Source organism: Charadrius vociferus, unplaced genomic scaffold (genome assembly GCF_000708025.1).
Source record: "Charadrius vociferus isolate BGI_N301 unplaced genomic scaffold, ASM70802v2 scaffold436, whole genome shotgun sequence".
Taxonomy (NCBI): Eukaryota; Metazoa; Chordata; class Aves; order Charadriiformes; family Charadriidae; genus Charadrius; species Charadrius vociferus.
The window spans coordinates 2,569,138-2,580,906 of NW_009649187.1; the positions used below are offsets into that span (position 1 = coordinate 2,569,138).

The 11,769-nt window shown below is 41.9% G+C and overlaps 2 protein-coding genes across 2 annotated transcripts in view; one reads left to right on the forward strand and one right to left on the reverse strand.

The window, feature by feature from the left end:
* SLC16A12 (solute carrier family 16, member 12) overlaps positions 1 to 1,782 on the forward strand; it is a 9,414-nt gene extending 7,632 nt beyond the window's left edge. Inside the window, exons 5-6 of the mRNA XM_009888700.1 lie at positions 127 to 386; positions 1,520 to 1,782. Of these exons, the coding sequence (XP_009887002.1) occupies positions 127 to 386; positions 1,520 to 1,782 (523 nt within the window). The remainder of the gene's footprint in view (positions 1 to 126; positions 387 to 1,519) is intronic.
* A 6,219-nt stretch (positions 1,783 to 8,001) lies between these two features.
* LOC104289795 (interferon-induced protein with tetratricopeptide repeats 5-like) lies at positions 8,002 to 10,104 on the reverse strand. The gene is made up of 2 exons (XM_009888806.1): positions 10,073 to 10,104; positions 8,002 to 9,433 (listed from the first exon to the last, which is right to left on the reverse strand). The coding sequence occupies exons 1-2, from the start codon at positions 10,102 to 10,104 to the stop codon at positions 8,002 to 8,004; spliced, it is 1,464 nt and encodes a 487-aa protein (XP_009887108.1).
* Between the last annotated feature and the right edge of the window lie 1,665 nt (positions 10,105 to 11,769).

An 11,769-nucleotide genomic window follows, 5' to 3' on the forward strand; every position in this document is an offset into this window, starting at 1 on the left:
GTGTAAGAAAACTGACTTAAATTTGAGCTATATAAAAGAGAGAGAATGAAGTGCTGCATGCCAGGGCATCGAAATTGAGATGCTGTGTCTAGTGATAATCTTTCTCTTCCGTTTTGAAATTTGCAGGTGTCTGAAGAAGCATCGGCACTTTTGCTACCTCTTTGCTGTGGGAATGGATGGCCTCTGTTGTCTTTTCCTGCCAGTTCTCCAAAACTTCCCCTTGCTTGTGCCTTTCTCATTTACCTTTGGCTACTTTGATGGAGCCTATGTAACGCTGATCCCTGTCGTGACGGCAGACGTAGTGGGAACTTCTTCCTTATCATCTGCACTGGGTGTTGTGTATTTTCTGCATGCCATACCATATCTAGTGAGCCCGCCTGTTGCAGGTCAGTTCACAAATTACTTTCCTGTAATCTTATCACTGCTTCAGATTTACCTATTGGTGTGATGTAGGAGGAGAAAAAGGACAGCAAACACACACTGAGTGTGAAGGTAGTCCCTGGGCAGGGAAATAACACACCTAGACCTTCATAAGACTCCGGATCCCACTTAAGCCCTGTCTTGATGGGTTGATTTCTACATATAGAGCAAGTTGAAATTTAAAAAAAACCCAAACAGTATGGAATGGGGCTTCTAAGAGTTGTTACATCACCACTTCATGTTGTTCAGAAATCATGCAAGTGGAAGGAACAAAAGATTTCACTGTGAAATTACACAATTTTTAAAATGTAACCTAAAGAAAGTTTTGTTCCAAGGAGATTTTTCTTGTGCCGATAACGTGATCTTTTCATCTCCAGACTGCTTTGAACCGGTGGGTGAGTCAGCTTTACTGCTGTTTGGTCACAGGCTCATCACTGTAATATTTAACCATCATTTTCCCCATCAGTTCCATTACAGTGAAGTAAGGATGAGAGCTGTACTCCTATTATTCTTTAGAAAGAACTTGACACAGTTTTGAATATTGTGGAAGGACAGAGATCTTTTTTCAAACAGCCATGTATATAATGTCTTGCATATTTTGTCTGTTGTTCATATCAATTCCCAATTAATCTCTGCTTCTGAAACTTTTAATTTAGATTTCAATAGCAAAAAAACCATTGCAAAATGGAATTATTTTAAGTGATGCACGAGCCTAGGGAATAACTCACTAAATGTTTCTGTATGAGGATCTCATGCATGCGATATTTAATCCCAGGGCTCTCTAAGCATGTCTAAAAACTGCCAGTTAAATCCATGCAGTTGAAAGATGTTTATTTAGTATTGTGGTGATGACTGCTGTGCCTTTTCTCATGTGTTTGACCTCTAAACAAAAGCCCATAAATCTTATCTGCCTGCTGAGGACAAATCCCTCCCTACCCCAGGTGGTAAAAGTATAGTGATGATGATGTAAACCCATACTGTTTGATTGTATTTATATGTAATAACTCCAGATGTTTATAAAATTCCTGTGTATCACAGGACTTGTAAATTCTCAGAATTTTGGTGGGCCTTTAAAACCTCGTGATTTGTTTTCCTACAGGTTGGCTTGTGGACACAACCGGCAGCTATACTGCATCGTTCCTGCTGTGTGGATTTTCTATGATATTCAGTTCAACGTTATTGTGCTTTGCAAGACTAGCAAAGAAAATCAAAAGAACGCATTTGCGGTCACTCACCAATGAACCTGGCACCAAACAGCACATCTGGACAAATGGAGCAATAGCTTATTCTGTCACAGCAGAATTAGACCAAAAGGATGTTGAATTTTTGGCTGCGGATACAAACAGCTACAGCAACAGATGACAAGTGCCGTCAGGATTCAGCACTGCACAGCCGTGACTGAGACGGAGGTGGCTCTGTAGTGTTACGCTGTTGAAGATATTACTCCTGTGAAAAAAGGCATCTCTCAATTACATTTTTTTCTCATGTTTTACTTGGCTAAAATCTACATACAGCAGCAGTAATATCAAGTTAATGCAGCAATAGAAGAAAGCTAGACTGAAAATAAGGAGAGTTTGTAGATACAGATGTTCACAGATTTATTTGAAATGCAGTATGTCGACTCCGCAGGTAATCTCAAAGATGATAATTGGCTATAATCAGAAGAAAACTATAAAATAATCAGTCACCAAAACTGAACAATAAAGTTTAAATTATTACTACAAAAATAGTATTAATGAAATAAGCTTTGCGGTGCTCTGGTCTATTATGTTTCAATGGACTAATCACACACCACCAAAAACCTTTCACATTTATCAGTCTGCATTAAACTATATGCAAATAACCGTTTCAAATGCCAAAGCCATTTTATTTTTTTTTTTTAGAAAATCTGCCAGGAAACTGTGATTTATGCTGAAAGTATCTTTGGAGCAGCTTTAATTTTTACAGTGTGGCTGAATTTTGTACAGAAGTTGCAATTTAATTTCAAATATGGTTTTAGACCCACTTTCCCAAGCCCCCTACAGCAACATTTGGAGGCGGCTGCCGCTTTTTTCCTGGACATCTTTAAAGCTTGAATTTCTGAACATTGACATTCCAGGTGTGATCCTCCAGCTGATCCTTGCCTGGGAGGGTGGAAGAGGTGCTGTGGCTTGTCTACTGTCTGAAGGGGAGTAAATTTGTGCCAGGGGACTAGGCATGCTGATGGGCAAACCTGGTTTAGCTGCATTAGTTGGAAGAAGCCCAAAGGCAGCCCAGGAGACCAGAGGCTCGGCTGGGTTGTTTCCAAATACAGAGCCTCTTCCTCCTGTAAAATCAGCAGCTGTTGAAGAAATTTAGAGTCTGTGCAAGCAGGTGACTGAGAAACTGCCCACTCCACAGGCTATGAGTAAAAAGGATGTTGGCAGACAAAGTTGTTTCTGCATATTGCAGTGGCAAGTCTGTCTCTTCTTGGACCCAGGAGCTGTATCTTCAGATGGTGCAAATTACGCCTTTGTGCCAACTGAAGAGCTGATCAGGTCACCTGTCCTGGATGGCCAGAGCACAACCGCTGTGATTTGCCGATGGTTTCCTGCTACTTGCGTGAGGACCATACTACAGCTGGCTGCTCAACCAGAGCTATGGACTGAAGGCAGCTCATGGGGTAAATTACTGATGTGATGATCTAAAAAATAATGGGATGTTTCTACATTTCCGAAGTCATTGATGGAGGAACTTCACATTCTGAAATGCAAACCATTTCTGTGTTTTGATGCTGTGTAAAGATGCATTCTGTTCATTAGCAAATTGATCGGAGTCCAAATAATTTTTATAAATGCTGAACTAGTAGTTTTGTTAATCATCTGCGGTGTATTCAATGGCTGCTCACGGTGTCCTATTCCACTCTGTGCCTCAGAAGGGAAAGCAAAATAGACTGATGTTCACAAATTTTATTAAGATCAAGGTTACAGCCATAGGGGTACAACGTATTTTTTTATATATATGAATAGTGTGTGTATCAAGTGGTTCTATTATTCATGCGTATTTCAAATATAACATATTAAAAGTGTTTGACTTCCAGTGTCTGTGCTCAAACAAAGCATTTCTCGCTGCCTTGCTTCAGAAGTGTGGTCAGAGCTGGCAGCGTGGTTTATATGAAAAGACCACAGACTAAGAGGTGGGAGTGTAAAAACTGCTTAAAACTAATGCTATAACCTTTTTTCAGCTCCACATGGCAATTGAGTCCTGAGCCCTAATTTTGATTTTAACATATGTTCATTAAAAAAGACAAAAATTATCCATGAGTATTTCTTTATGAATTACAAAAAATGTGCACGTTTGGGAGGAGAAAAAGGTGGCTTTATTAATTAGTAGTGATGAAGATATTGTTTTAGATCTTAATGCAAAAGTTCATATCAAAAAGTAGAGAATAGTGTGGTCTACAAAGAAGATAAGCTATTTCAACAAGTTGTAAGTTACTGCTGTCATTTACTTTACAAAAGTTTAATTACTTTTTTTTACCACATCATGACATGTCAGCAGTCGTTCATGCCATAACTGCACATTATAAAAGCCTGTTGGAATAATACTATATGCATTTTTATCCTAGTAAATAATACCATGTAACACATTATTAGCATTTTTTGGAGGTTTTTTTAATTTCAAGATATTTTTTCATGGGATTTTCTGTTTTGTGTTTAACTTATAATTAAGGCAGTATTTCTTGTTCTAAATGTATAATTCAGCAGAAAACATTCAACTGGTTTTATAGACATCTTTTGTAGGAAATGATAGAATTATTTCAGGGTTTCCTACCACTGTTTCTGCTCTGAATTAAGCCAATAGACAAAAGTTATATACCAAAATGATGCTTTCTGTGTGTAAAACACTCAGTGAAATATCAGCCCTGTCACGAATCTCCTAACTAAGAGACAGAGAAGGAAGGAAGCATAACAAGAAATGACCTGCGAGTGGAAGAAATGTGAATACAATCCAAGGTTTGCAAAACCTCTTGCTAAGCTTCTACCTCCTGGTCCATACAACCTAAACTGCACGGCTCATCTTCATCCTGCCACGTGAAAGGCTTCAGGGGGCACATTATAGAAGTCTCTGGATTATACCATTTTTAAAAAATGACGTTCTATCTGCAAAGTTTTGGGGTTGTTTTTTGTTTCTTTGTTTGTTTCAGAGATTATAATATTCAGACTGTTCCCTGTAGACGATGTTTCCTGGCATGGCACAGTGCAGTGATACGCCGAGATACCTGGGCTAGCTGGGAACAATTTGCCAGGCTAACACTGCATGTTCCCACCAGCCCTGTTGAGCACTGACGGATACAAGCTTGGATGGAGCGTCTGGCTTCCCGGGACAGCCTGGCCTGACTTGGCTGGGGTAACATCTGTCCGAGACAGGAACAGAGGGATCCTATCTCAGATGAATCCTGCCTGGGATAACACTCTATTCTGCGCAGTGAATGGGAATTGACTGTCAGGAAGTGAAATTGCTTACAACTGCTGAAGGTATCCTATCTGTTTCCCATTGCTTGAGGTTTGAAATGAGGAAATTGTTATTCTTTTGAAATTGTTTGCATTCTAGTGAGAGTTTTTATCAGATCAGTTTTAGAACATTTAATAAATTGTATCTTGAAAAATTGTGTGAAAACAGCATTGGAGAACTCAAGTACTTTCTGCTGAAAAATAACCCTGTTTTCAGGGGGGGAAAAAAAAAAGAAAAAAAAAAAAAGAAGAAGGTAGACTTAGAAACATTTCTGCCAACTTGGATGATAATTTATCTCCTGAAGAGCAGAGATTGTCTGTGCTACTATATGATGAATATGTTTTATATTGCCACAACAATTCCTTGTTTGCTTTTTAAAGTGTTACAAATTTATGTGAGAAGGAAGAGCTTGTTTAAGTTAAGCTGTCACAGTACTTCATGGTCAGTGCAACAAAGTACTTAGTCGGGATTGCCTCAATATATAATACCTTCTACTAAAGTGACTATTCTGGTGTATTCCAGTAGTTTTCTATATAATTTAGAAGATGTTTTTGATTCATAAATATTTCGTGCAGGATTATCTTCACTCCTTTTCTCCCTGCACCACGAGCGTAGGCTCCAGTGATGTGTTCATACTTGGGTGCGAATGAGAGGTGTTCAGCTTCTGTGTGGTTCTGGTTTTGCCCGTTGGACCTGGAGACTGCAAAACTGTGTGTTTCGTTTCATCTGCTTCCCAAAGCTTAAGTTCAGCCTCTTTCCTATGTCGCCACACCAGGCAATGCAGCAGCACCACCCTGTGGGAAATAACAATTTTCCCCATTTACAAGACACTGGGCAAGAACTGGAAGGCAGTGTTTGCACACAGCATCCGTTCCTGGGGCAGTACTGCGGTCCAGCGCAATCCTCCAGAGCCCAAAGAAGGTAAAGCACAACACGAGGGGGAACAGCTTCAAACTGGAAGAAGGTAGACTTAGATTAGATATTAGGAAGACATTTTTCACTGTGAGGGTGGTGAGGCACTGGAACAGGTTGCCCAGAGAAGCTGTGGAAGCTTTATCCGTGGAGGTGTTCAAGGCCAGGCTGGATGGGGCTTTGAGCAACCTGGTCTAGTGGGAGATGTCCCTGCCCATGGCAGGAGGGTTGGAGGAACTCAATGATCTTCAAGGTCCCTTCTAACCTAACCCATTCGATGAAGTAGATTTCTTGCATCTCTATGCCTCACAGTGAATTTCTTTGCTGTGGTGAAGACTGAGCGACTCTGACTCTTCTTAAAAGTTCAGGCTCACACTTTTCTCAAAATACTTTACTGCTGCTCCTTATTTCTGCAGGGTTCATCTTCCAAGAGAGAGGCGGGAGAGGCTCTGGTGGCAGGGTGCGGAGGGCACCACGGTTGTGCCATCACAGCTTCCTGACTTCAACCCTACTGTTATTCCTACCGGCTTTCAGGAGTGGTGTGTCAGTCCTCCTCCCTGTCCTTCCTCTCCGCACTCTTGCCCCAGGCAGGGCCACCTTTGTTTGTAAGAGAAAAGCTGGCAGGTGGCTGGAAAACAAGAATGGATCTTGCCCCAGCCTTTTCTTAGGAAGAATGTGCAGTTGTATTATGTATACTGTTAACCTCCCGATCCTTTTGCTTGTATTATGAAAGATTCTTTGAGAGAGAGCTGAGAGAGGAGAGGTTTCTTGATGTTTCATGATCTGGCATTGTAGGTTACGCTCTTTCAGGCCTGTCATCCTGTCTGTACATGGGGCTGCTGTTGCGTGGGCAGGAATGGTCCAGGATGGCTGGAAACAGAAGTGCACATCCTTCCTGATGGGCTCTGTCACCAGTTTGGTTCATTCTACGCTACTGGCTAGAGCTCAGAAGTGTATTGGAAGTACGGTGTTAGTTTTCCCTGAGCACTATGATCTATTATACCAAGGTACAATACTATGTAATTTGGCCAGCCTGTTGTAAAGAATACTGACTCTTAGCTGGATATCTGAAGAAAATCACCTCCTCCACCCATTCTCTCTGTCCTTTCAGCCCTTTCTTCCATTCACGTAGCCCCTGCCGGCACCCGCTCCTTTTCCCACATGCCCCTTGCTTTCTGCTGCCCTGTTCTCCAGAGCTCATGCAACTCTCCGCTCTGGCAGCGTTCTGCCCTCTGTGTCCAGTTCAGTACCTTTCTTGTGGGTGTTTTCTATCCCTGGCTTGTTTCACAAGCATGGCCGCAGATAGCCATTGCTTTCACGTCTCAAAGATTACCTTTCCTTCCTCTCCAGGTGTTTGTTGTATTGGTTCCTGAGAGTGCAGTTTTGGGTAAACTAGACCGATGTTGTTTTGTACTCAGTTTAATTCTTTGCTTCAGCACCTCTGAAACCAGCTTTGCTGAGAGTTCGAGAAAATAAGTGGGGCTAACCCTAAAAGTTTCATATCCTGCCAAAACTTTATCCCTGATACTTTTTCAAATGGCCATTTCCCTTTCTTTCAACTACTAAGGTGAGGATTGTTCAGCAGAGAGATACCAGAAGCAACAGCTGATGGACGCAATGTTCTTTAATAGTTCGCAACAATAACACAGGTTTTGCAAGCTTTCCAGTGAACTAGCCAAACAGCAGTTATTTTTCATAGTTAAACAACATACAAGGTAGTAAACTGAACAAGTCTTCAACAAAAGTGTCTTCTAAATAACACTAAAAAATACATCTTTTTAAACATTTTAAAAAGCATCAGAAAATCCATTTGTGTATAAGCATGCCTTTCAAGAGGATAAATGAAATACTATAACATGACTCCCTTATCTTTTTCTCAGTAAAAGGTAAGGTCTGATTTAAATCTGAAACTAGAAGCTCCGTGTCACTTAAACACAACTTTTATACCAGCATTAGCATTGAATACCAAGATAGCTTAACTATTGTTTAGTTTTCCCAAGCATGCTCTCTGTTGGTGAAAGAACAAATGAGCAATCATCATCTGCAGTTTCTGCACCATCACCAGAAAGTGATGCCACCAGATCTTTTATCTGCTTATAACTTCAACCTTACAAAAAAAAAAAAAAAAGAGAGTCCGTTGAAATGTCCTTGGGTTTGGGGTTTTTTTGGCGTGAAGGATTTTTGGGAGCTTTAGCTTCAGATGGAAAGTCGTAACTCACATAATGCAGTCAGATATTCTTCATTGTTGGGACACAGTGCAATGGCTTTCTCATAGCACTCAATTGCTTTATCTTTCTCATCATTTAGATTATGAACGAGTCCAAGTGTACCAAAATCTGTTGCACCTCCTAAACCTCTCTGAATTCTCTGTTCCAACAATTTCTTCAGAGCATTTCTGCACTTATTTCTTCCATAAGACTCTTTTTCAATTTTCAGCCCTTCTAGGTAATACCTAATGGCTTCAGATTCCGATTTCATATGAAAACGCTGAAAATTGCCGTAATGGTGGTAGAATTCTTGTTTATCATCATAGAATAGAATGTTTATCTGAAGCGCTTTCTGAAATGTTTCTTCTGCTTCTTTATACCTCTTTCCTTGTGCATACATGTTTGCTAGGTCCATATGGGCAGAAAAAAATTTTGTCTTCTGGTCAGTTGCTATTTTAAGATGAAAAATGGCAAGTCTGATGAGTTCTTCCACTTGATCTTGAGGTGGGTATCTTGTGGTGTCTTTCAGTTGAAACAGCTTTGACCTGTAGCAGACTCCTAGTTGGTGATGCAAAAAGACAGATTTTGGTGTCACTGCTAGGGCCTTTTTCAAAATCTCCAGTGCTTTGTCCACTTCTCCTTTCCTTCTGTAAAATTTAGCAGCGTACCGCTGGACATAGGGAAGATCAGGGGTTATCTGTATTGCTTTTTCAATGTACTTCTTCCCTTCATCAGCTCGCTTTAAGTCCTGAAGTTTTAATGCAAGTAATGCCATAATGAAAGTATCCTTTGGATTCAGTTCTACTGCACGCTTCAGGGGCTCGAGGGACGGGTTTATATCTTCGCATTGTCTGTGAGAAAAATCTTCCAAACGATACATCGCTATTGCATAGCCGGCGTTAAATCTTGGGTTATCAGGGTCATTCTTCAGAGCAATTTCAAAGCAATCCTTTGCTTTCTTGTAGTATTTTGCCCCAAACTTTAATAATGCCCATCCTTGCTCAGCGTAGATCTCTGGAAGCTGAATCTTCCACTGAGCAGTACTTGAAAGCTTTTTGTAGGTGTTTTCCACTTTGTTTACATAAGTTTGAGCTTCTTCATATCTCTTCATGTGGTAATAGGTCCAGGCATAGTTCCCCCAGGTAACAAGAGTTCTCCGGTCGGTTTCAGTAGGATGATATTTTTGAACTTCTTCTTCAGCTTTTTGGAGATTTGTCAGGGCTTCTTCATTTGAACCCCTTAGGTGGCATACATAAGATAGTAGATTATAATTTGCGATGTTGGATTCTATGAAAACCTCGATCTGATAACCTATTGTTTCTTCTAGGTCATCGAGATCCACATCCTGCTTCAGCAAACCCCATGTAAAATGACATTCTAGCTGCAGCAGGGAGCTCTTCAAGGAATCCTTGAGAATGGTACTAGAAGAAAGCAAAGAAAAATGTACTTATACTCCATTTGCTTTTTGCTACTCTTGTTTTTAAACCAAGACTGAGGTAATTCAAAAGCAGGCAATACTTCACCTGGTGCCACGAGTCAACAATACCTCAAACACCCCAAAGCTGCAGGAAAGCATTGGCCAAAAGAGCTGAATAGTTACGTTACTAATTGTCCTCGCCAGTGTATGAGGGCACTGATTACGTAGGAACAGAGCTGGTGGTCTGGATGTCAAAGAGGAGGGCTAATTTCTGTGGTAAAGCTGGCACATGTCTGGGCCTCGGGAACATACTTCCTACGCTGGGAACAATTGCTGAAGCCTACCCAAAAGAGGTAATAAAATAACAAAACTTCCCCCAAAATATAGAGAAAGTGATATAATGCTTTTCCCATGTCTCTATATATTTTACGGTTTGGATTATAAATTTCATTTTTATTTTCCTGTGTTTGTAAATACTTGTTTGTTAGATCATAGCACCATTTTTATGGTTATAGTAATGTATCCAGCAGCTAGCTCCCCAGTCCTACCAGACTCCCCAGTTGCTGGCATGTGGGTGTACAGGCCCCCAGAGGATGCATCCCCACTGCACTTGCTGGTACAGACCACTCACTCACTCACTCACCGTATGGATCCCCAGCAGATGGCTGTGGACATTGGGTCTTTTTAGTCCGGAGAAGAGAAGACTGAGGTGGGTGGGGATCATCAATGCTTATAAATACTTAAAGGGAGGGTGCCAGGGGGATGGGAACAGTCTTATTTCAGTGGTGCCCAGTGATAAGTCAAGAGGTAACGGGCACAAACTTGAACATAAGAAGTTCCATCTAAACATGAGGAGGAACTTCTTTACTTTGAGGGTGGCAGAGCGCTGGCACAGGCTGCCCAGAGAGGTGGTGGAGTCTCCCACTCTGGGGACATTCAAAACCCGCCTGGAGGCCATCCCATGCAACTGCTGTAGGCGACCCTGCTTGGGCAGGGGGGTTGGACTAGATGATCTCCAGAGGTCCCTTCCAACCCTGACCATTCTGTGATTCTGTCATCCAGTAGCTGGTCAGGAATCCTGTCTCTACGCAGGTGCCTCACCTCTAGACACACACATGCATGCAGATGTACTGACCAGACCCTGTTTACATACAACTGGTCCTTAATCCCCCTTTATCCCCCTCTATTTTAAAACATTTGTTCCTTCCCAAATCACCCAGATCTATTGTTTCCCTGCCTTTGGTCCCCTTACCAGATATCCCATAATAAGTTTTGTGCAATCCCCAAATTCTTTTCCCTGCATCCCATCCCATCCACCATCCCTGTGTGAGGTGTCCCATATCCCAAGGCAGTTCAGACTGTAAGGCGCTCCCGTGTCCCCCCTGGTGTCCCCCCTGGTCTGTAAAGAGGAGGGTCCCCTGGGGCAGCCCTGGGAGGGCCAACTGGGGGCTCGTGTCCCTGAGTGGGGCACTGGGGAGCCTCCACCTGCCCTTGTGCCTCTGAGCTTCTCCATGTGCCTGGGGATGGGCTGATGGCTTTTGGGACAGGGCTGGGAAGAGCCAGGGCAGGGGGAAATTTGGGTCCCCCTCTCCTGCCGTTGTCTGCCTGTGCAGGCTGTGCAAGAGCAGCTTTTAGCACACAATCTATCAAGGACAAACCTTTACAAAGCAGAGGAGATAACGCTTTAGTCCGGTTTGCACTCTCCTTTCAAGAAGGAATTGTACATGATTTTATAACCAAGGCTTCTCAGCCAAATCCTTCTTTATTAGAAAGACTCCCCTGCTCTCCCTCCTGTAAAACCTAGAGCGTCTAACAGCCTGCAGGGTACAACCTGTGCTGCCGCTCAACTGCACGATTGTGTAAAAGAGGAGATGTCTTTTGGGGGCAAAAAAAAAAAAAAAAAAAAGAGGAGTGAGTGGAAAGACTGGAAAATTACAAGCAGGCAAATCAAGGAGGAATTGGGAAACAATCCTTACAGGTTCTGGGACAGTGGGAAGGTCACTGGGGAAAGCAAAAATGAAGACACATTTCTACCCAAACCATCTGACACACAGATAGCAGAGGCAGGTCAGACAAAATCAGTATTTATAAGCATTGTTAAAGCATAAGTTTGTCTTACAGACTTCTTTGCCTTTCTCAAATAATTTCTTCTGCCTAACTGATGGTTTTGGTTGGTATTAATAACAGTTCCTAATTAGAAAGCTGTCTGTGGAGTAACTAGAGTTCTTCTGGGATGAAGAGGAAGTGAGAACAAGTGCCTGTTGTTATCACTATCTGGTTAGAAACCTTTGGCTACAGGTGAATATAACAGAACAGCTATTGGCTCCCAAATCAGCAGGA